The sequence below is a fragment of the Populus trichocarpa genome, chromosome 12 (assembly GCF_000002775.5).
Source record: "Populus trichocarpa isolate Nisqually-1 chromosome 12, P.trichocarpa_v4.1, whole genome shotgun sequence".
Taxonomy (NCBI): domain Eukaryota; kingdom Viridiplantae; phylum Streptophyta; class Magnoliopsida; order Malpighiales; family Salicaceae; genus Populus; species Populus trichocarpa.
In genome coordinates, this window is record NC_037296.2 from 4,270,991 (window position 1) to 4,295,561 (window position 24,571).

At 32.6% G+C, this 24,571-nt stretch overlaps 3 protein-coding genes across 4 annotated transcripts; 2 read left to right on the forward strand and 1 right to left on the reverse strand.

The window, feature by feature from the left end:
* Positions 1-575: 575 nt before the first annotated feature.
* Positions 576-5,679, forward strand: LOC18103688 (uncharacterized). Its single transcript, XM_052446057.1, has 3 exons — positions 576-591; positions 752-781; positions 3,379-5,679. Exons 1-3 carry the CDS (start codon positions 576-578, stop codon positions 4,392-4,394), a joined length of 1,062 nt encoding a protein of 353 aa, XP_052302017.1. The 3' UTR covers positions 4,395-5,679.
* A 695-nt stretch (positions 5,680-6,374) lies between these two features.
* LOC7486724 (outer envelope protein 64, chloroplastic) lies at positions 6,375-15,047 on the forward strand. Of its 2 annotated transcripts, XM_002317836.4 has the most exons (13): positions 6,383-7,003; positions 7,115-7,267; positions 7,383-7,507; positions 8,060-8,185; positions 9,077-9,259; positions 9,372-9,516; positions 11,207-11,375; positions 12,366-12,500; positions 12,665-12,862; positions 13,830-13,957; positions 14,032-14,083; positions 14,293-14,362; positions 14,644-15,047. In XM_002317836.4, exons 1-13 carry the CDS (start codon positions 6,798-6,800, stop codon positions 14,733-14,735), a joined length of 1,782 nt encoding a protein of 593 aa, XP_002317872.4. In that variant the 5' UTR covers positions 6,383-6,797; the 3' UTR covers positions 14,736-15,047. The 2 variants fall into 2 exon arrangements, with proteins under 2 accessions (XP_024438567.2, XP_002317872.4); XM_024582799.2 differs by lacking the exons at positions 14,032-14,083; positions 14,293-14,362; positions 14,644-15,047 and having other exon boundaries at positions 6,375-7,003; positions 13,776-13,924.
* Positions 15,048-17,116: 2,069 nt separating this feature from the next.
* On the reverse strand, positions 17,117-20,141 carry LOC7486725 (uncharacterized). Its single transcript, XM_024582270.2, has 7 exons — positions 19,646-20,141; positions 19,486-19,568; positions 19,214-19,276; positions 18,982-19,083; positions 18,716-18,781; positions 17,984-18,068; positions 17,117-17,815 (listed from the first exon to the last, which is right to left on the reverse strand). The coding sequence occupies exons 1-7, from the start codon at positions 20,067-20,069 to the stop codon at positions 17,307-17,309; spliced, it is 1,332 nt and encodes a 443-aa protein (XP_024438038.2). The 5' UTR covers positions 20,070-20,141; the 3' UTR covers positions 17,117-17,306.
* Between the last annotated feature and the right edge of the window lie 4,430 nt (positions 20,142-24,571).

A 24,571-nucleotide genomic window follows, 5' to 3' on the forward strand; every position in this document is an offset into this window, starting at 1 on the left:
AATTATTATACTTTTATATTTTTGGATTGTTTTGATGTGCTGATGTTAAAAATAATTTTTTTAAAAAAATAAAAAATATTATTTTAATACATTTCCAAATAAAAAATACTTGAAAAAACAATCACTACCACAATCACAAATCACAAACATTACCGTAAGCCATAGCCGAGACAACATCTTGCGTGTTGGTATGTGATGTTCATGCCACATTTAAAGTGTTTATAATGATATAGATACTAAAGCAAATAATGAGATTTATTTCCCTTATACTTGCTGCTGTCCAGGATAGTCTGAAAGCAAAAATAAATCACAATGTAGGTTGAGAGCAACAAGTGAACAAAATCATAATGTGGAAAGGGTTTGCAGTTTGGATTAGGGTTTGTTAACAAATTTATGGTTGCCCAGTGATCCACAAAGCCCTATTAGATCTCTTTTGTTATGTGTTTATAAGTAATTTGTGTTTCGAATTTACAAACTTGAGAATGTAAAAAAAAGAAAAAAAAACATACATGCTAATACCAAAACATCTAAAAAAAAATGCCCAATCTTTTTTCTCGCTGACATAAAAACTAGTTATGTTAAAGACACTTGGTATTTTTTTTTTATTTGATAAATATTAATTAAATAAATTTAAAAAGTTTTCATAGACCAAGACTTTTTTTTCTATTGAAATAAAACTGGATAATTAGTGGCAAAAATCAATTCAAAAAAAATTATGAAATTTAGCTCTTAATCAATTTAGTGTTAAAAGATTTAGTGTTAAAAGATGAAATTAAAAAAAATCAATGAAAAAAAAACCTAGAGAATAACCAGAGTGAATCTACCAAATCTGTAACCCAAGTTATGAGACCAAGCTAACTTCTTAGAAAGTAAATTGAAATAAATTATATAAATTAATTTTTAATTAACTCAATGTTAAAGGATGAAATTGAACAAAAATACAATTTAAAAAGTACATAAAAAAAATCTAGAATCAACCCGGGTTAATATGTTAAATTCATAACCTAAATCATGAGACAAAGATAATCTCATAGAAATCATATAAAAAAGATCCAAGACAACCTGAGTTAACCAAGAAACTCATGATCTAATCATGAGGTTGAGATAATCTATAGAAAAAAAATTGAGATAAATTATGAAACATAATTTCCAATTAATTCCATATTGAATGATGAAATTGAAAAAAAAAACTAAAAGTATGACCCGAGTAAACTCGAGTTAACTCATTAAACACATGACTCAAGACATGAAACCAGAATTACCTCATAGAAAGCTAATCAAAGTAAAAAAAATTATGAAGCCTAATCACAATCAGTAAAATATTGAAGGATAAAATTGAAAAAAAATCAATAAAAAAAAAAAAAAACTCCAAGTTAACCGGGTTAATCTGCCAATCTCGCGATCTAGATTATAAGATTGAAATAACCTTATAAAAAATAAATCAAAATAAATAATCAAACTCAATAAAAAATATTGTTAAAAGATAGAATTAAAATTAAAAATAAAAAGATTTACAAAAAGACAAAGCATTATCAAAGTGAATAATAATTCATGAGGAGATGCGGTAAAAACTCCACCTCTTTTTAATTAATAAGAATTTTAGAGGTGTTAAGTAATATTCTTAATATTTTTAGAACTCTTGTAACAAATGTCTCAAAGATAATTTTTTTTCTTGGACATTTGGAATGTTTCAAGATATGATAGATATTTTTATTATATTATATTTTTTTATTTTTAAATCCATGATAAAAAAATAAAGAAATTAAATTAAAATCTTCTTCCTATCCAAATACGTTCTTTAACATAACCAATATTAAATTATCCAGTTACACTAATAAACACACAATATTTGGATTTAAAATATAAAAGAAATAGCAAGAAGATTTCTTGAATAATAACTTTATGAGTCATTTCTTACACGTCAATGAAACTACATTTTGCAAAAGCTCATGAAAGGGGCGTTTGAGCGGTTACGATTTTTTTATAGAATTATATTAAAATAATATATTTTTTATTTTTTAAAAATTATTTTTAATACCAGTATATTAAAAAGATATGAAAATATATAAAAAAATTTATTTATTTTTAATTTTTTTAAAAAAACATGGTTTCAACCCTATTAAAAAAAAATAGGTGGTTGGAAAATTTTTTTTTGGGAAGAAATTACAAATATAAAATCTAACAGGAAAAAAAATGGTTAAATTCTGCAACAATACAGTGTATTTTGGTGGGAGGTGTGGTGATTTTTTTTTAAAAAATATAATCATTTTAAAGTATAAATTACACCTCCTAAAAATATAAAAAATATCTACTTTTCATTGAAAAAACCACCATATCTCCCACCAAACACTCCTTCAATAGCTTGGAAAAACAATCCCTTGAGAACTTTAAATCCCATTAAAAAAGAATAAAAAAAACATTAATTTGGAACTTTGAATTAACGTTACTAGGCTTTGGAAGGAGGATTTTTAGGGACGTTTTTGATGTGTTTACTATGTTTTAATGGGTGTCTAAATTTTATTAATTAAAATTTAAATATATTGACATAAAAATAAATTGTAATATTTTGAATTAGATTTATTTTGATTAATTTACATGGAGCAAAGAAGGGATATAGCATGGTATATTTGATGTAAAAAAAATAAGTAAATGAGATGTCTATTTTTAATAAATTCAAAAGGATTAAGGTATAGTTTTAGGATAGGTGAGGATTATAAAAATTGATTTTAAAATATTTTTTACTTGAAATTATATTAAAATAATATTTTTATTTTTTAAAATTTATTTTTTTCATCAATATATTAAAATAATCTAAAAAACATCTCTAACTCAATCAATATAGGTAGGGTGAGTGCTGCTAATATATCACAAAAATACATTGATTTGACAAACAGGATTAATTAGGAAAAAAAGAATTAAGATCATACTCTAATTACTTTTCCAATGCCCACATCTGAGGAGGATCAAAATCCAAAGCAAAGCAACAGTTTTTATGTTTTAAAAATATTAGTGAAATTTGTAAGCAACGAAACGAGGCGTTTTGCAAAATTATTTTGGTTGTCCAAGTCCTCTAGGGTTCTGCTCTTGGTCTTCTCCGAAAACAGAAGGGTTTGGTCCAATTCCCATTTTCTTCTTTATCTTTTCTCTCGAGAAAGAGGTTAGTTTTCTCTTATCCTTCTTCTGATGCTACTTGGAACTGAATCTCATTTCATTTGATTCGATTTCCAATGTTTTATTTTCTCTGCAAAACCATTCTCCACCATGGGAGTGGGAGACAAACTACGGCTACTACACTCATGCTAAAACACAAACATTATTTGCTTCAAAACCTGTTTATGAATGCCAGATGTGTCTCCAGTGATGCAAATCCAAATCAACAATCATTCCCAGTCTCTTACCTCATAAATAAATGTGGGTTCTCTCTAGGATCTGCTCTATCAGCTTCTAAACGTCTCACTTTTGAAATCCCAGATCAACCTGACGCAGTGATTCACATGTTCAAGCGCTATGGTTTTTGTGATGCCGATATCTTTAGACTAATTAAAAGATATCCACGAGTCCTTTCGTGCAATCCTGACAAAACCCTCTTGCCAAGACTCGAGTTTTTTTATTCTAAAGGCATGTCAAACACTGATATTGCCCACATTTTATGCGGATGCCCTCTTCTTTTAGGCAGAAGCTTGCAAAATCATGTAACTCCTAATTTCAATTTACTTAGTGATCTGCTTCTATCCGACAACAAAGTCATTTCTGCTGCCAGAAACGACCCGTTTATTCTATTTCGTCACGGTGACAGATATTTGAAACCTTTTATCAACCTTTTGCAAGATCATGGAGTTCCCAGAACACAGATTGCGTCCTTAATTTGCAACTGGCCTAGGTCTATCGGTGTATGCCTAAATCATTTCAGAAAGTGCGTCGAGGAAGTTAGAGAAAAGGGTTATGATCCTTCTAGTGCAGAGTTTATTAGAGCAGTGGTGGTATTGAGTCAATTGGGAAAATCTGGGTGGGAAAGAAAGGCTGTTGTTTATAAGAGTTGGGGTTGGTCTGAGAAAGACATTCTTGTTGCTTTCAGAAAGAACCCGTGGAGCTTGATGACATCGGAGAGTAAGATTATGGCAGTGATGAAATTTTTCGTTGAGAAAATGGATTGTGAGTCTTTATATCTTGCAAAACACCCAAATCTTTTGATGTATAGCTTGGAGAAGAGACTCATACCAAGGGCTTTGGTTCTTCATTTTCTGTTAAGGAATAAGTTGATTGACAAGAAGCCTAACTTGAATACTTTGTTTGTGTATTCTGAGAAGTTGTTCCTTGAGAAGTTCGTGAATTGTTTTGATGAAGCCCCCCAGCTATTAAAGCTATATAGAGATCAATCAGATCTTGCAAAATGACATGGAAATGGAATCGTTTTGTGAAATTTCCCCCAGATTTCCTTGGATACTGTAATGCAACTCCAAGGGTAAGTCAAACTAATTTTTTTTGGCTCTGCAAGTCTTCATTTTCTCCATTGAATATCGAGATCTACGCAATGTTGTATCTCCTTGTTCTATTTTGCAACCCTGCTACTACATTAATTTTGGTGTCTGCTGTAAGTATCTTTGTTCACCAGCACGAAGGAAAAAAATGATGGTTTCCATTCTTTGGTGTCTTCTTGAGAAGATTTGTGGATCCATTAATGGTGTAGCTATCTTCCTTTTCTATTTCATTTATCAAAGTCATGCTAGAGTAGTGAAATTGATGTTTTTGAATGATGTTCCAGTATGTGGGATTTTGATGTTGTAATCATGACATGATTGGAAGTCCATATGCTAGAATGTAGATAGATTAAGGATTTTGAATTCATGGTTCCACATCTAAACTCAATCTCATCATTCTCATTAGCATTTGCATCAGCCTAGGAAGCATGGCAGTAATTTCCTCAGGATGTCAGATGTTTAAGGTACAGAAAACTAGAGCCCTGGCTCTCTCTGTTCGCATGCATGCAGGCTGATGCTCCTGCTCATTTTTGTGTATCCGTTTTATTTTGAAGTTCAACTTATTGCATCAGTCTCCACCACTTTTTCGGAATATACTTGGCGCCATTGATTGTTCTATTCTTATTTTCATGGAACCCTCCACCCTCAGCTTTCTTACCGACCTCATTAACAATGCTTATAAAAAATCCCCGGTTTATTTCTTTCTATTGTTCTTTTCCTTTTTCTCCTGATGATTGTTGCATGTTGAGCTCTTTGTGGCACAGCTTCTCTGCTCAAGGTTGAAGATTAAATATCATTTGATGTGGTGTCATATAAGATTTTAAATCTTAATCTGATATTTCTCTGCTCTTATTGATGGTAGCAAAGCTACTCTAAGATTTGTTGCTGTATTTGGAGTCTTAAGACCCGTCCGTCAGCCCATTTGAGTTTCGGTTGGTGGAGAACTGGGGAGGGGCACATGATATTAATGGACAATACTGTAGGGAAGCTTACAAGGATTTGAATTCATAACCTTGATCTGTACATTAGGAATTTCTGTATCACCTTCTTGTAGTACAACTCCGAAGAAAGAAACGATTTCTGATCCTCTGAACCATCGATGAAGAATCTTGAAGCTGTGTTCATTATTTGGATCTTAAAAATCATTACCAGTATTGTGGTGGTATTAGTGATGAAATTTCAGATGTATCTGAATTGAATATCTTCTTAAATGATGGTGGCCAAAAATCTTTCGGGATCAACTAAGAATGTGGTGGGATTATAATGGTAAAGTCCTCTCCCAATAAAGTATATATTTTACTACTGTCGTCGCCATGGAACCTAACACTAAGCAGCCACACTGCCTTGGAGAACGCATAATCAAAATCGAAATGATCCCTGGTTTCATCACGACTTTTGCATAAAACACAGGTGGTGCCAATCATTCATAAATATATTTTAAAAAATAATTATTATTACACTTTTAAATATCTCTGAAATTGTGCATAAAGCTTCTGGAAATCCCAGAATCTATTCTGCGTAATAAGTTTCTTTTGATAACGAAATTAACTTCATTTATTTTTTAAATAAAAGAGAGAGTTATACTGAGGTCTGTTGTCATCCAAAGATACTGTATGGGAACGTTGGAATGTGGTGAAACCACGTTCCACATAATTTTGATTTTTTTTATTTAAATTTATTATGTTTTTATATTTTTAGATTATTTTGATAGATTAATATAAAAATATTTTTTTAAAAATAAAAAATATTATTTTAATATATTCTTAAATAAAAAATATTTTTAAAAAATAATTAATACCACGCATTCAAATACCAGCATAAAGTCAGAGGAAGAAAGCGAATAAGTGGCCTGATGCGTGACTGTGGCTGTTGAATGAGATTTCTGGCACAAGCTTTAACGAAAACCACAGTGAGAGCTTCTTGCTTATAATAAAGGTAAAGCTTGCTTGCACTAGCTAGAAGCCTAGAACCCACCTTGTCTATGTAATCAGAATTCAAAATCCCACTCGCACCTGCCATTGCCGAATGAGCGAAAGGACCCAGATGAGGAATATCAAAAAATGGATGGACCAAAAAACAGAATAACAAAAAATTAGAAGCAGATTTCTAAATTCCGTCTCCACGTTACACAAACAAAAAAATGTCACTCTCTTATCTATCCCTTCCATCATGTCCAGGAGGAGGAGTGTTCCTTTTGGCTCCTCTTCTTCTGTGCCCTCTAGTCTAGGGTTTTTTCCTTTTCCTTATTTACTCTAAAACTAAAATAAAAAAAATAAAAAGAAAACAGCAGCAGCAGTAAGTAGAGAGAGAGAGAGAGAGATGGCGTCGAATTCTGCAAATCTATGGGTGTTATTAGGATTAGGACTGGCTGGGATTTTGTTAATGACTAAAAAGTTTAAGAAATCTATTATTAGACAAGATTTTGGCGCTTTTATCGAGAAGCTTCTGCTAGTTCCTCCGCCGCAGCCCCCTCCTCCTAAAGCTCCTCACCCTCTCACCGCCCTCACCTTCGCCGTCTCCGACTTGTATCTCCCTCCACTTCCCTTCGTAAATTCTTTTTTTCCTAGAAAGTTAGGGTTTTATAACTCATATTTCTTCTTTTTAATTTCTTGAAAGTAATATATTTGGATTGTCAGATTTGAGATAGAAGGATATGTGAGTGGATTCGGTCATCCAGAGTGGGCGAAGACACACCAGGCAGCTTCACGAACCTCTCTTGTAGTGTCAACTCTTGTTGACGGAGGTGCTACTTGCGTCGGTAAAACTGTTATTGATGAACTTGCTTATAGGTATGTTGTTGTTTTGGAATTTCTTTCGACACAAACTGCAATGCAAACTTAGGGCATGCATACTCTCCACTTGTTCTTCTTTTAGTATGGTGATGATGATGATGTTTGCTTTCAGTATTCATGGAGAAAATAAGCATTATGGTACACCTATCAATCCTGTTGTGCCTGCACGAGTACCTGGTGGATCCTGTAGTGGAGCTGCTGTGGCTGTGGCTGCTAATCTGGTTGACTTTTCTTTGGGTGAGCTTCGTATTGCCTCTTTGGCATGCTTGTGATTTCTTGGCTTTTAGACCACCAGGTGATTTGTGATGATCGCGGGGTTTGATTTAAGAAACTTTTGAATTGCTTTCATGCAAATGTTTTAGCAATTCAAAAATGTTTTGCAATTGTGTTATTTTATATCTCTAACTTACATCTTGATTGATAATAATTGTTATGGAAACCTAAAGTACATTACCATGGTGTAATTGAAGTTGATTTACATATTGTGCAAGTTATAGTGCTGTGCTGTGCTCTGTGGTTCCTCAAATAGAAATGGAACCTGGTTCTAAGCTATTCTGTAAATGGGATGCATTATTCCTTGTTTGCTGTTATTGGTTTATGTAATATAGGATGCTTGTTGGTCAGGTCTTTCTGCTGTTAAACTTCTTTAGATTGTGCAAGTTTGCTGTGTACTTTAGGCATTTTTGGATCACTCGTTACTAAAATTTTAGTTTTCTGGACTACAATTTAATTTCTATGGAACACTAGTAAATTTTGGAATATGCATTTGATACAAATATTTTATGGCAGGTGTTGATACTGTCGGTGGTGTGAGAGTTCCTGCTGGATTTTGTGGTGTCATAGGATTTCGACCCTCATATGGAGCTATTTCAAAGACAGGAGTCTTACCTGTTTCGGCCAGTCTTGACACTGTTGGTATGTATCGTAACATTTTGGAATTTATCTTGTTTTGGATTCTCTTGTTGATTTTGGTCCTGGTTAAGCAAAGACATAATGTTGTTGAATTTCCTATATTTTTCTTTATTGCAGTTTATTAAATGTTCTATGTTGTTCTCCATTTCAAATCAAGATAGTTTTTTTCTGATTGAACATTTTCTCTCACAATCATTTCAAGTGGAAATGTGATTGATGCATGTGCATTTCAATTTGCTCCACATGTTTAACTTTAACAAGATATAGTTGGGGCACAAGTTATGGTTTAGCTCTATTTTTCACTGATGGTGGTTTTACCTCTTCAAGAAAAGAATCAATCACGCAAATGTTTAAGTCAGGGTTGATCATATAATTATGTATTGTGTAATTTTACTTCTTGATTGAATGATATCAATTCTCTTTAATGTGAACAGTGAAGTTTAGCCTTTTCATTGCTCATCTATTTAATGAGCTGAAGTTTTAAGCTTTGTAGTACCTGTACAACTGATCTGTTATGAAGTAGCTCCAACTGACAGATATCATTTCATTGTTTGTTGTTTGGGGAGAGCAAACTTCAACTTAATCCAAGCTTTTGGAATGTCCTAAGCTGATTTTGTCGGTTTAATAAGCTTCTTGAATGAGATCAAAATAAAATAAAACCAATCAAAACTTTGTGCTGAAGTTGAGATTGCCTCTTTATTTTCACACCACTTTATTTGTAATTTATTATGTTTTGAGCATGTGTGTAACATCATCTCTGATGCAGAGATCATTTTTATTCTCTCGTCTAGCCATTGATTGAATATTACTTTGTATTGATGAGATTCCTTTTGGTGCTCTCCAGTTTCCCTGATGAATACTGAATTTGATCAACTTCTGAAACAACTCCTGCAGGTTGGTTTGCTAAGGATCCTAATATTCTACGACGTGTTGGTCATGTTCTTCTTCAACCTGCTTTTGGAGGTCAACGTAGTCCTAGGCAAATTATAATGGCAGAGGACTGTTTTCAATTACTAAAGATTCCTGTTGATAGAGTTGCTCAGGTGGTGGTTAACTCAACTGAAAAGCATTTCGGAAGTATGTCCTGATCTTCTGACCATGAGTTGTAAATTGTTTCCGTTATAATTCACAAATATTTGCTTTCCTCTGGTGGAATTTCTCTAAATTATACCTTGATAAGCTTCTTCAGGACAAGTTTTGAAGCATGAAATTCTTGACGTGTATCTGAATTCTAAAGTTCCAAGCTTGAAAGAGTTCCATAACAAGAAAAAAAATGGTGATGTTAAAACTTCTTCAATAAGATTGCTTGCATATGTCATGCAGCTTCTTCATAGGTAAGCTTTCTTCTTTCAGATGTTAATCAAGTATGAATGTATGATGGATCGTTTAGTGGAAAAGCTGAGAAAAGGATGTGCTTTTAGTCAAAATCTCCTTTGAAGGCATAGTGACAGTTCTTCTACTGTTTGTAATTGCATCATCATAGGACTTTGCTCTTTCTTCTGCTTTCTGTTATTTGATGGGAAAACCAATCTAAATTAGTTTCTGAATAGCTTTTTTCATCCTATCTTTTGGTTCCTTAGGGTGGAGGTGGTATCGTTATAAATCATATGTATGCATATGCATATGGATGTGGTATCATTATAGATCATATTTATGTACATGGTCCTTGTGAGAAGTGTATACTAATACCTTCTGTGTGTTCAAATTTCAATATCAGTTTTGGAACTCTTTAACTTTTTTTCTGATAGTTGTCTCCAACAATGAATTCAACATACTTTGATTTGGGTTTGTAGTTAACGAGAGAAATTATCAGATAAAAAAGAGAGAAATTATCAGATGGTTAGGTTAGGTCTCTCCACTTCTGAGCTAGGAGAACTTTGGGATATTGACCAACAGTTGCTTGTGGCTTATAAAATGTATTTATGGTTTCTAATCAGGTGTAGCTAGTATTTAGATGGAAAAACATTACTAGAAATGACTGAATTCAAGCAAGTAGTTTGTGAATCCAATTTATGCGAAAGGAATTTATGTAGGACAGTAATATTGACTGCTGAGAGATGATTAGATATGGAAGAGGTGTGCGGGTTGTGAAAGCAGGTTCTAATGGTCAGCAGTAGTGATTCTTGTATATGGTCATATATAATAAATAACAGCTCTAAAGAATATATACGATAAAAGAGAAGTATATGGAAAGCCAAGAAGTAACGGAAATATAAATTGTTTCTAACTTCAAATTATGATCAATACTCTGAATATACTGTTAATAGAAGTCTCATATTCTGTGGAGCTAAAGGTACATATTGAATCTGCTATTTCCGCTCATCCTACAAGAAATAAGGCTTCATCTTGATAAAGATAATCTGGTCTAGATCTAGAAGACCAATGTAGATGGACTTGCTGAACATGGGTTCTCAACCAAATTATGTATGTTTTTCAATGCATTAGGCTTGGCTACTAAGATACCAATGTTAGAAGAGCACCTAAACTTTCCAAGAAAGGCCATTACTTAGTCATCTTCCTACCAACTTGAGGTCATTGCTATAATTTTCAAACAGATAACCTTCTGTATAAAGTAGCTGCTCTCTGGAATCAAAGTCAAACTCTTTATATGCTTTGGACTTCTGCTGCAGACCTATAAGACCCAAACAAAGACCATGTTTTTGTTATAATGTTAAGGCCATGTAAGCCTTGATTGCAATAACATGTGAACTTTTCTCGTGCTGCATCAACTGATCTATGATCCATTTATTCTGGGGTGAAAATCTGTCACAAGTTACAATGGGCAAACCAAATAATTGTTATTCTCTGCTTTTTGGACAGATCCAGGTGTTCTTATACTTAATTATATGCATTTATTGACCTTGTGGAGGATGATAGTATTCTGTGATTCACATTCATGATGAGCAAGTGAAACATGATGTGTGATGTGTAATGTTGGATGCTTCAATTTATTATACCTTTTATTTTGATATTTACCTATAATATGTTTAGGAAAATATGAATTTTGCCTCTATCTTGTAATAGATATGAGTTCAGAAGCAATCATGAGGAATGGATTAACACAGAAAAGCCAATTCTTGAACCTGATTTCTCAGCACAGATGAATGAAATAATGAAGATATCAGAGGCAGAGATTGAACTCTGCAAGTCAATTAGAGAAGAAATGCGTTTGGCTATCAACTCTCTATTGAAGGTATTCTTTCTTAAAATGGTACACTTTGAATTTAAATATTAAGTCAGCAATAGTGTTTATAAACCAAAATATCCTTTGCTGAAAATTAAATGACATGTTTTTGTTAATCACAAACTGACATTGACTTAGAGGCTGTTTGGGAGTGCGGTTGGACCACACTTTTCCAAATTTTTGATTTTTTTTGTTGAAAAAGCTTCAAATTAATATTTGTTTAAGTGTTTTTTGATCATTTTGATGTGCTGATGTCAAAAATAAAAAAATATGAAAAAACATTATTTTAATGCATTTTCAAGAGAAAAGAACTTTGAAAAACAACTTCTACCACACTCCCAAACCAACATGTGTTTGGTAATGTGGTGCAGTGTGCTTTTTAATTGAAAATGCATCAAAATGATTTTTTTTTCTAGAATTTTTTTTTATTTTTGATATCAGCACATCAAAACCTTCAAAAAGCACATAAAAAAAAAAATTCAATTTGATGCCTTTTTAGGCGAAAAGCAAGAAGCTACCGCAGTGCCAAACAAGCATAATAGATTTTTCTCTGCATAACCTTCAATCAACTCTTAATGGATGCATTAATGAATACAACTAAAGGACAAGAAGTAGTCATTTAGAGTTTTAATACATGGCTTTATTTTTTACCAAATAAACAAACTTAAGTCTTGGGGAAAAGTTTAGAGTTTTATTACGATGGCTTTATTTTTGCCCAAATAAACAAACTTAAGTCTTGGGGAAAAGAACAGAATTGAAACAACAACAACAACAATATTTTTTGTTTGCTTGGAGCAACCAATTAATTTATGTAATTGGTTTGAGTCAGGGTTTTGGAGCTTGAAGCAACATTTTTTGTTTGCTTTTCCAAATAGAGAATACCATTCATGGTGCAACCTTCTTGATTATCTTATTTTGATTTGTTTATTCAGAATGGCTATATTGATGGTGCCTAAATACCTCATCTTTTTTGTTCTTTTAATTCCTGTGGCAATCCAGGATGATGGGATACTGGTGGTCCCTACAATGGCTTATCTTCCTCCAAAACTTGATGGGAAGGAGATTTTATCTGAAGAATATAAGAGCTCTTCATTTAGTCTTTTGAGCATTGCTAGCCTATCAGGTTGCTGTCAGGTGAAGCTCTCTCTCTCTCTCTCTCTCTCACTCACACACACACACACACACACACACACATGCATGTGCAAATGGCAATTAGATGTGGCAATAAATTCCTGTTTCCTTTTATAATGCAAAGTTTTATCACTTAAATTTATTTATTTCTCTTATTCATGTTTCAGGTCACTGTGCCATTAGGATATTACGACAAGTGTCCTGTTTCAGTGTCCTTGATAGCCAGGCATGGAAATGATCGCTTTTTACTAGATACACTGCAGACCATGTATGCATCTCTGCAAGAACAGGCAGAGACACATGTGAAATCTAAATCAAGGAACACAGACAGCGGGGAAAATTCTGCTGAGATGGCTAAAGAAAAGGTAAATTACGCATCTTTAATGTGTCTATCCTGTCAAAACTGTATTTTGGATTGAATTTGATTGCACATAGCATGCTAATCTTGATCTTTCATTTGATGACTTTAATGCCACTTTAAATCAATTCCCATATCCACCTCAGAAGTTGAGCGAGCATTAAAAGAGATACTGGGCCTTACACTGAGTTGTGCTGATTGATTTACTGTCATAATTAAAGAGTTGTTCATTGTACACCTTTTGCACAATGTTTAGATAAATTAAATAGACTTTAATGTTGGCTCTGGTGCCTGTCTTGTTTCAATATCAATAATAGAGAAAAGGAAAACCACTGAATTTTTCTAAATGTATTTGCTTCTATTTCATATTGTCAATGATACTGCTAATTTTCAATGGTTTATATGATAAGTTTGAATTAAATTATTTTATTTTATTTTGATTAAAAAATATAGTACTGATGGGTGTACACTTGTAGTGATGATTAGGATGGCAACTACAATTATCTGTGATCATTATAACCATTAATAGTTCTTTTTGAGAAAATTGGCATCTTGTTTGTTGCTCTTTCCACCTTTTTTTAAAATGGTGTTAAATAGCTTCAATAAATAAATGACAAGATGTTAAAAGGAAGATGCATAAGGGAAGATTACAGACCAACAACACCTGAACATAAGCTGGGTGATGCTGCCAAATCAATGCATGTTTGTATTTAAATTTACTCACATTCTATAAACATGCATTTTCATTTCAACTTATCTAGGAATCCATGAGATGGAAGACTTGTGATTCTCATAGTTTGGAAATTATGTTATTAGTCAGCTTTATGACTATCAATGTCTGATTTCACGCAAAAGATTAATTAGTTCCATATTGTTTCATTGTCCTATATATAATTTGCAAATGTTTTGTGCTATACTAGTTAATGAATCTCTTTAGAGGCTGAACTTCCTTGCCACCCATTTCTATGATGAAGGGCAATCAAGCATTTAAGGAGAAGCAGTGGAAGAAGGCTATTAGCTATTATAATGAAGCTATCAAACTTAACGACAAGAATGCAACATATTACAGTAACAGAGCTGCAGCATATCTTGAACTGGGAAGGTATTTTTTGATTCTTGAATGTTGTTGTATTGGTATCTTATTGTACTTGGCTGACAAATTTCTTTTTCTTTCAGTTTCCATCAAGCTGAAGCAGATTGTTCAAAGGCTATCAACCTTGATAAAAAGGTGATTTCTTGCTATTTTGATTAGCTTTGTTACAGATTGCTTCACTATTTTTCATCAACTATGATGAAACTCTCTTTGAAACCTGCCAATTTGATAAGGTTTGCAGAATACAGCTGTAACATCAGTTGTTTCTGGAGATTTATAGGACTGTCCTGTAGCTGTATTCAGGCTGCTATAACATTGGTTCCTATTTTTTATTTCATTTTTAGAATGTAAAGGCCTATTTGCGAAGAGGGACAGCAAGAGAGATGCTTGGTTATTACAAGGATGCAATTGAAGGTAAGTCATTTCATCACATTACATCCTTCTTTGAATAGGTTCTTTCTTTGTTTCATCTTGTCATCTGTTAGTTACCTGCTCCCTGGCTTTAGCCAATCAGGTGATGTCTACAGAAAACGATCGGTAGTCAATTATTGAGCTATTTTGTTGTAGCTGCTTGTTGAGACTGAGAATATGCTAAATATCTGTTGATCTTGGAATTCTTCTAACGCACCTCCTTTAGTTATTTCTAATCTTATTGCCCCAACCCCGTGGACTAATGAAACCTCTTGTTCTTGCAGATTTCAAATATGCCCTGGTCCTTGAGCCAACTAATAAAAGAGCATCCCTTTCTGCTGAGAGATTAAGGAAAGTTTTTCCAGTAGGTTATTGAAGCAAAAACAAAAGTTTCTGGGACGGGAGAAGTTTTGAATTTAGTTTCATACAGCAAAGCTTTGGTTGGTGACTCAAAGCCGATGACCCCAGTTAAGTAATGATACTTGATAGATGCAATTTTATGCTTGATATTTTTATGGGGTGTTTTTTGTGGGTAGAGAGAATCCTTCATGTGGAGGTAATAGAGGTCAGGCGAAATTTATTATTTGATCCGATAGGACATTTTGGAGCGGTGGAAAAATTGTTGTCAAAACTTGTAATTATATTCCAATTTTGTTGTTTAAATATCCACGTCAGGCTTTTATTTCTAGTTTTGAGGTGATCCCTTATGCTTGAAAAATCTTTGCTTCATTGTGACGTGGGGAAACTTCTGCTTATTGCATTGTTTCATTAACGGATAAGGTTTTTATATCTTGAGGGGTTTTAAGAAGATTATGCATTAGTTTGATAAAATTAGCTTAACATTTTTATAATTTTAATAGAAGATTATAAATACTCTGTTTTTTTATTGGATAAAATTTTATGATGATTGGAAATGAAAATTTCATTTAAATATGGTTCAAAAGTTATCATGAGGGATTCGTTTTGTTTGTTTTATTGTATTTGAATTTTTTTTCTACTTAGTGTAACTTTGAATTTAATCAGTATTCTAATGCTATAAGTTTTAATTAAGAATTCTTTCATATAAAGAATATTAAATTTAGAACTAGAATAATATAAACAAGAATGTCTGGTTTATTTTGAGAAGATTTTGATTTTTAATAAAATATGTGAGTTTTTCTCTATTTCTCAAAAGTGTTTAGGGTTGTAATTTTAGGGCTTGAAAACTTTTATTTTTATCCACTAAATATATTGTATTAATTGGTATCAAAGTATGATGACCTATTTGATCAAAGAGGGTGATAACAACTCACTTTGTGATGCAGGAGGTGTTGAGGTCTTTCATGATATTACAGGGCTTCTAGAGCAAAAACTAGATAGTTGGGAACAAATGTTTGATTGTTTGAAGTAAACCATAAAAGATCGGCTAATAAGAGATAAAAATAGAAATTGTGAAGAGAAAAGGAACTTGTCTAGAGATTTACGTTCGAGACATGTTATACCTAATATCTATTCCTGAATTTGATAAGATTCTATTATATGATATGAGATTTTCAAAGAAAAGATTTATGAATTAATTAGCAGAGTTAAAAGTTTATTTTTTTTATCAAGGTTCTTTATTATAAAAAAGTAGGATTTGTCGCACATAAATTTTTTTATAGTGCTAGGAAATGATGATTTGAATTTTTAGAAATTGTATTGGTATGCTTTTAATTCTATTTTAGCAAGATTTGAGGCAAGCCAAACCCAAGACATATTCTTGATTTTGATAAAATTCTATTATGTAAGATTTTCGAAGAAAAAATTTATAAATTAGTTGACAGAGTTGTAAGCTTATTTTTTTTATCAAAGTTCTTTATCATTAAAAGATAGAACTTGTTGCATACAAATTGTTTTATGGTGCTAGAAAATAATGGTTTGAATTTTTTGATTTTAGAAATCATATTTGTATGCCTTTAATTCCATCATAGCAAGATTTGAGACAATAATTAATTTTAAAATTTATACAATATGATTACAAAAAGATTTTATATTGGATAGACAATCAATTATATTGTTATTATTAGTCTTTTGTTCAACCTTCTAAATAGCAAGGAAAAAGAATATGGAGGAGTGTTGTCTTTTAAAAGTAGATATTTTCAACATTACGAGAGTGACAACAACAATACTTATGTAACTACTACTTTACTTGTAGACATTTCATCTACTAATAGTGAAGAAAAAATAATCAAGAAAGCTCCCAATTAGTATCCTACAGTAATTTCTAGAAATAATACTGAAGAAATTTCCCCACGTTACATTGTGCTCTAAGCTTTTCTTTTTTGAATTAATCTAAAGCCTGCAAATGGCTATCATATTGGCTTTCTTTCTTGATTGAGTTGTGTGCCTTGGCCTCCTCTCCGCAAAAGGAACATATATGAACCAGTCTTTTTCGCCTTCCACGCCCTTTCTGCTTTGTTCGATTGCTTTTATGCCATAAGTGGGTATTTTTTTTAAGATTAGATTTTCAGTGATATGCCAACTATTTCATTACTGCATGTCCATTGACAGCGTAAGAAGGCGAGAAAGAAATAAGGAGCTCTGCTCCAAGCAAGCTATTTTCCAGTATTAGATCTTCATTAAGTGTCTAGATTTTCTTAAAAAGGAAAAACGAAGGGATGAATATACAGAGAAATACCATGCACATAATCAGATAATTGTGGGTTCAATCACTTCCTTTTCCTGCAAAAAGGTAACAAAGAAACGCCAAGGAAACAATCTGTTCCAACTTTTAGGCCATTCAGCGTGCGCAACTATCACTAGATTAAAGCATATTCATCAGTGTAGAAGAGTCCATTTTCTTAAAAAAAGAAAAAGAAGAAGAAAAGGACACAAACATGAGATATACATACATCTTTAAACTTCGAATTTGACTTCAGTTAATCCTAAACGTGATCAAAATATTAGTCAGAATTGGAGCAAAAGCAACTCAATCAAATGCAAAAAGCTCCTCCAGCTGTTCATCTGTCCATTGCGGTAGTGCGGCTCTTGAAGTTGGTGGTTGTCCATCTTCAGTTCCGTTATAATTCCTCTTTTCTTGGTGGTCAAGGGCACCAACTGAGTCTGCTGCAGCAGTACCATATTCAGTACCTTCCAATATATGGTCTATGCCTGCTTTGCTGTAATTGTTTAGCTTCTCACTTGTCACAGATCCCTTGTCATTGTCACTGGTGTCTGGTTCAACAGCCCTTTCTCTTCTGCCACTATCCAAATCCTGTCTCGCCAATAAATGATCTTCCATTGGAAGAGCATTTTCATTTCTGTTGTTTCCAATGCTATGACATCTGCTTCTTATCGGTGCATCTTCTTCCATCTGTTCATCAATGCACGCAACTGCCATAGCATGTTGTCTCAGACTATTCATGATTCCTTCAGTTCTTCCTTGTGACAACGATAGATTTTGTGTCATCTGTGATCTTTCACCCTGTCCTGTGATATCTAAGGGGATCATAAGCATTTGTATTAGGCATTTCTTTCTGAAAAATGTAACACCAACAAAAGTATTAACTACTCTTACAAGGAGAGCAAGCATATAATCCAAAGAAAAAGTGTTTTTAGATTTCTGAAGGCAGAAAGAAAACTAAGTGCAAAGTCTTTGTGTCCTACCAGAAACTACAGCAGCATTTTTTACTGTTAAATCACGAGCAGAACAATTTTGTTCTGGTGAAGCTCTGCCATCCTTAGTGATGACCTGAAAAAGGTTGGTATTATATTGTCATCAACCATATAAACACTTGCATGATTGCACACATTTTTATACATGAATATCAATTGACATGAAGCATCTAAGCGTTTCTTATAATCCAGGACCACAAACTCAAATAAGTTGCTTTGATTTCAGACATCAGAAATCACTTTTCTATTAAGAGATCAGTATTTGCATGTTTTAGAATTTGAAAATATGGAAACTAACAGGAATTTATAGATCCTACCATGCAAAATCAGTAACTACACTAATATAGAGGATGTTCAGATGGGAACCATTTATAGTTCCGCATCGAGATCCTGACTCCATTGCATCAAGAACCTGACTATACTTCTTCACTGCCTGTTTTTATTATTGATCATTCTCAAAGGAAAATCAACTAAATGATGTTAACCTTCACAAATTCTTTAGTATGAGCAGATGTGTTTATCTGATGTATAGAGCAAAAACTTCAGATTGGCTCAGCATATACCCCCAGCCAGAAAGTTAAAATCATAAAAATTAAAGAGTATTAGAACTCCTTTTGAATGAACATAGCAATGGGACATTTCTATAAGCTCATAGAAGTGGGTGGTGAGAGATTTTCTTCACTGATAACTTGGAAAATTGCATACACCAGAAAGAACACATACCTTGACCATGTTACTAAGTGTTATGTTGAGATAACGTGCTAAACGTGTAGGACAAAAAACTGCAACCTGTAAACAGCATTCTTTGATCAATCTCTCAAAGCAGAAACTATCTCATTGACTCCAATTTGAGACAAAAGTTTTACCAAAGTCCCAACCGTCCATATTTAGAGACAATAACACTCCTCTTATTCAAAATGTGATAAGAAAAGCCATGGTCTAGGAACATTTATCATGAACATGGTTTCAGGGGAAGAATAATAGTGAACCTTTTGGACTATCATCACAGCTCCAATAGATATGTCCTTTCCAAAATCTCCCTCAGCGAGGACTTTGTGATGAATGCTAGCATCAATTGTACCCGTGGGATCCTAAATCAAAACCCACTTCCGTTATACCAAATACATGCACAATTCCAAAAGAAGACAACAAGAAATTTATCTGCATTCGATATCAAAACCCTTTTTTTTATCAACAAAATCAGAACTCTAGTAAACATACCTTTAGAGTCACCATCATATCACCAAGGCCATTTGGTCTACATGATTTAACAATGGCAACAACCTAATCACATTTTTTAAACATAGAAAATAAGATTCACAAAAAAATCGTTGACAATAAAATTAATAATACATTCAGCTATCCTAAAATTAGGAAACATGCGCATTTCTGTTACTTTCCCTTACTTTCTCAGGAACCAAACGTAGCCCAAATAATCTTCTAATTTTGTCTTCTAAATTAAACACATAAGATTCATAATTAGGAATAGATACCTGAGCCACTCTATCAAAACTAGCCCATCTCTTTATCACACTCAAAGGGATCCCAATTGCACCATCACCATCCACCACCAAACCTAAATTGCATAACCCAAATGAATAAAAGACAGAAAGAAAAACCCAAACATCAAATGAAAATGAAAATATCAAGAACCTTGATGACGAACAAAATCAACGGCAGAGAGCCAAGCATCACGCGTAAAATCGTCATCTTCAGCACAACCACTATCCTCCACAGCCCTTCTAATGTACTCTTGAGTAGGGATTGGTTCTTCTTCTTCCATCAGATGTTCATTAATTTGACTCTTGCGGCGGTGCATGGCAGCTTGTACGGTTCCAGCAGGGCCCGGGATTTTGGAGTAAGTGGTTGTTGGTGGTGGTGGGTTGTTTTGGGTGTTCTGAGAGCAGCGGCCAAGAAATGGTTGGGAGAGAGTGTGGTTAGGTCCACCAGTTCCACCGGTAGTGGCGGTGGAGGGGGTGAAATTCTGATGGCGTTTGAGAGGGCGGAGAGGAGGGAGGTCTGAGTCTGAGTCCGACGAGTCTTTTAGGTCTAGTGCCTCTTCCCACGGAGTGTCCATTTCCTGGTTTCTTTTTTCGGGGTTTTGTGAAAGCGCGGGAAGGATTAGTATTCAGGAAAGGTTTGTTAACTATAGGGAAAATTTAAGTGGTGTGAACAAGTTAAAAACCTCAACCCGTACTCTGATTAGTCTACAGAAAATTCAGTAAAAAACTGTTAATATTTTTTTTTAAAATTATATATTTTTTATTTTTTATAAAAAAAAATGACTCGTGACTTAAAATTTACCGTAAGTCATTCTGGATGGAGTGCAATAACTATACTTAAATCTATTATTAAATCAAACAAAACCAAAGATACAAGAATAGAATAATTAATATCAAACTTATAGATCTATTATTTTATTATTTTATCATTATTATTTTTTTAATAAATAGGCTAAACTAGGCTTGAAGTCCAAGCCTGGCCCGATCAAATTGGGTTGGGTCAACTAACAACCCAACAATCTTTTTTTTTTAATATATATATTGGGCAGGAACTAGCTCAACAATAGAGGTGGGGTTGAAACAGGTCCATCCTAGCTTACATGCTCACTAACTCAGCCCAATGACCATTTATAATTTTTGGTTATGAATTTTTTTAATTTAACCCTTAATTGACTCTAAATTTGGATTTTCTTGCAATTTTACCTCTGTTTTCAATCAATTGACTTTGTAAATATTAACTTTGGTTTTCTAAATTCTAATTTTCTCAATTAAGTCCAAAATTGGGCTCCAAACTTAATTTTTCACCAATTAAGTCCCTAATAGAATTAATTTGACCTATTATAAATATAATTTAGTCATTGCACCTAGTTAAATCTTTCAATTTGACCAAAATTAATCCTAAATATAATTTTAATTTTAATTTGCTCTATGATTAAATCAAATTAGCCTATTAAAAATTTGATTATATCTCTAGGCTTAATTTTTATACAAATTCGTTCAATAATCAATTAATTTGACCTTAAATTCACATTGTCTCTTCAGTCTTGGGTACAATGAGGTATGATTAGGCTTTCAATTTTGTCCAAAGCTTTAGCTTGATTCTTTTCTATGTATTTGAACCCTCTCAGCTTGTTTTTGCTATGTTGCCAACCTTTTTTTTTTTATTATTTTTATAAGGAAAAAAGGGTAAAGTTTTAGGAAAAACCTGAAAATAAGTTATGACACATATTATTGATAACAAAATATTTTTCATAGGGAAAAGACTTGGAAACTCTTATGTGATTAACTTGAATGATATTGATTATGAAGTTAAGTGTTTTAGTTCTTTAGTAGACTTGTTTTGTATTTGTCATAGAAGACTTGGACATGCCAATATGAGATTAATTTAAAAGTTGTATATAAAAAAAGAGGCTATGAAAGGACTTCCACAACTTGAGTACAAAAGGAAGTGATTTGTGATGCTTTCTAATATAAAAAGCAAGTCAAAAGCTCCTTCAAATCCAAGAATCAAGTCTTCACAAATCAAGCACTATAACTTCTTTATATGGATCTACTCAGTCTTATGCATGTTTCAAGTCTCGGTGGTAAGAAATTTACATTTTGTTATAGTAGATGACTATACTAGGTTTACATGACTTTTATTTCTTGCGCACAAAGACAAGGCACTTTAAAGCTTCTTCAAAACTTTGTAAAAGAATTCAAAATGAAAAGATGTTTGATTTCCAAAATTAGAAGTGATTATGATGGAGAACTTGAGAATTTATGTGAAGAAAATGATTTTAAGCATGAATTTTCAACTTCTAAAACTCCATAACAAAACATAGTTGGTGAGAGGAAAAATAGTGTACTTCAAGAAATGGGAAGAACTATGTTAAATGAGTATAGTTTGCTTAATATTTTAGGTTGAACTCATATACCTCTTATTATGTTTCAAACCAAGTTTTTCTTATACCAATTTTACGTATAACTCCATATGAGCTTTGGTTTTAATGAAAACCTAATATTTTATATTTTTATGTATTTGGATCAAAATATTTTATTTTAAATACAAAATACAATTTGGGAAAGTTTGATGCTAAATTTGATGAAGGTATTTTTTTTTGTTATTCATCTACTATCAAAGCATATAAAATATATAATCATAAAACTCTAATAGTTGAAGGGTCTATGCATGTTATATTTAATGAGCCTAACCCTTTTGATCCTAAAAGGGAAAAAGATGTTGGTGTAAATGTTATTTTTATAGGTTAAACCTAAATTAAGATCTAGAAGACACAATATTAGATTTTGGTAAAAAAAAAAAAAAAAAAGATCCTTTAGTGACGACCATACAATATAATCAACATGAGTAAAAGGAACTTTCACAATGTCTTCCTAAAGAAATTCAACGACTAAGAGGACTTTCACAAGACGCTATAATTGGTGACCACTTAAGGAGTAAGAATAAGATCCTCTATGATAAATCAAGTCGGTAATGTTGTTTTTATCTCTAAACTTAAACCTAAGAATAGTGATGAAACCTTATGTAATGAGTATTGGATACTTTTATTGCAAGAAGAGTTTGATTGAAAGAAATCAAGTATACTAATTAGTTCCTAGGCCAAAAGATTGTTTCATTATTAGAACCAAATAGGTCTTTCACAATAAACTTGATGAATTTGAAGAAGTTATTTGGAACAAAGCTTGACCCAATGATACAATTAAGAAGAAGACAAATATTATGATGGAACTTATGCCCCATTAGCTAGGATAAAATTAATTTGAAAGTTACTTGCATTTGTATGCTTTAAGAATTTTAGAAATTCTCAAATGGATGTAAAAAGTGAATTTTTAAATGGTTACATTCAAGAAGAAGTTAATGTTGAGGAACCTCTTGGTTTTGAAAGCCATAATTTTCTAAATCATGGTTTTAGGTTTTGTATAGTCTTAAGCAAGCTCTTAGAGCTTGGTATGAGAAACTAAGCATTTTTTATTATTACTTTAAAATGCTTTAACATAGAAAAAAATCAATTCTACATTATTTATGAAATACAAAGAACATGATTTAATTATTATATATATTTATGTTAATGATATCCTATTTGGTACTACTATTGAATCTTTGTGCAAGGAATTTGAAAATTATATGCATAAAGAATTTAAGATGAGCATGATGGTGAGTTGATCTTCTTTCTCAGACTATAAATCAAGTAAGATAAAGATGACATATTCATAAATCAAGCGAAATATACCAATGAGCTACTCAAGAAATTTGATTTGGACTCTATAAGTTTAAGTCCTACTCCAATACTCACAACCACCAAACTCGACAAAAATGAACATGGAAAATTGGTGGACATGAAGAAATATCAAGGTATGATTGGTAGCTTGCTTTATTTAATTGTTACTAGACCTGATATTACGTTTAACATTTGTCTATGTACTAGATTTCAAGCTAGTCCTAGAGAGTCTCAACTTTGTATTTTCAAGTGAAAAATATTTTGACATTTTGACATTTTGTATATGTTTTTTAGAATCTGTAAGGCCATTATAGTTGTTTAGATTGACTTTAACAGCGACACAATCCTTAGAAAGGTGAATGTGTAACACTATGTGACTAGGTGAAGACTTTTCCATTTGGTGGGAGTGGTGTGCAAAAGTTAGGGTTAGTATGGTCTTATACATGTTGTGTCTAGTTTTTTTAGTTGAGGAGCATATAAATAAAAAGACCGAGATTCAGAAAAAAATTGATGGAGATAGCCACGTTTGTGGTTTGGATTTGCTAGGGAGTGCTGGCTTATTTCAAGAGTTGGAATATGGTACTTACTTGACTTGTTGTTTTATCTAGTTTTTTTTTTTAAAATTATAGTTATCTTTGTGCACCTAGTGTTGTGGGTTGATTTTTTTATTGATTGTACTAAAAAGAGTGAAGTTGTTCCTGTATGGCTAGAATAACATTGTTGAGTACTTGCACTTATTGGAAGAGTTGTTAAATTCCTGAAGAAACTGGAGTCTCTTTGAGGAGATCAATTACTCTCCCATATATTAGAGACTCATTAGCCATGGATTTTCTTTTAGAAGTTAAAATGAAATGAACTGGTTTTTGTATAGTTTTTCACGCACGACGCCATTAATGATGTTGTAAAAAAGCTTCATACATAAATAAACTTTCCCTAGCTTAGTTCTGGGCCCGAGTAGGAAACAAGTTCCTTATAGATAGAAGGACACTTTGATGTCTAGTTAATATTTGAGTTTGGTTGATCATGTGACAAGCATGTAAAAAATTAATAAGATGAAAAATATTATTAAGTTGTGTGTAGAAAAACTCTATGTGTTATCCTTGTGTTTTTTAGATGAAAAAATATCCTCCCCTTTTCTCTCACTAAACCTGAGAATATATAGCTTATCTTGAAAAAAAATCTACATTCGTGAACCATAAAGTGACAGTTGTATTTTATAGCTCACTCATATCAAGAGTAGCTTGCTATATGTAACTAGTACAACTCAACATCAGAGAGTCAACATAGATAATAATAATAATAATAATAAAGGATACAAAGAGAAGAGAGAGAAATGGTGGTGAACTTGTTGTGCTTTG

Coding starts and splice junctions, on each gene's coding strand:
- LOC18103688 (XM_052446057.1), top strand. Junction 782..3,378: donor AAAAGATGAAATTAAAAAAA/ATCAATGAAAAA, acceptor ATCCAAATCAAC/AATCATTCCCAGTCTCTTAC.
- LOC7486724 (XM_002317836.4), top strand. CDS start 6,798: ATGGCGTCGAATTCTGCAAATCTATGGGTGTTATTAGGATTAGGACTG. Junction 8,186..9,076: donor GGCCAGTCTTGACACTGTTG/GTATGTATCGTA, acceptor CAACTCCTGCAG/GTTGGTTTGCTAAGGATCCT. Junction 13,958..14,031: donor GCATATCTTGAACTGGGAAG/GTATTTTTTGAT, acceptor TTTTTCTTTCAG/TTTCCATCAAGCTGAAGCAG.
- LOC7486725 (XM_024582270.2), bottom strand. CDS start 20,069: ATGGACACTCCGTGGGAAGAGGCACTAGACCTAAAAGACTCGTCGGAC. Junction 19,084..19,213: donor ATATGATGGTGACTCTAAAG/GTATGTTTACTA, acceptor GTTTTGATTTAG/GATCCCACGGGTACAATTGA. Junction 17,816..17,983: donor AAATGCTGCTGTAGTTTCTG/GTAGGACACAAA, acceptor TGATCCCCTTAG/ATATCACAGGACAGGGTGAA.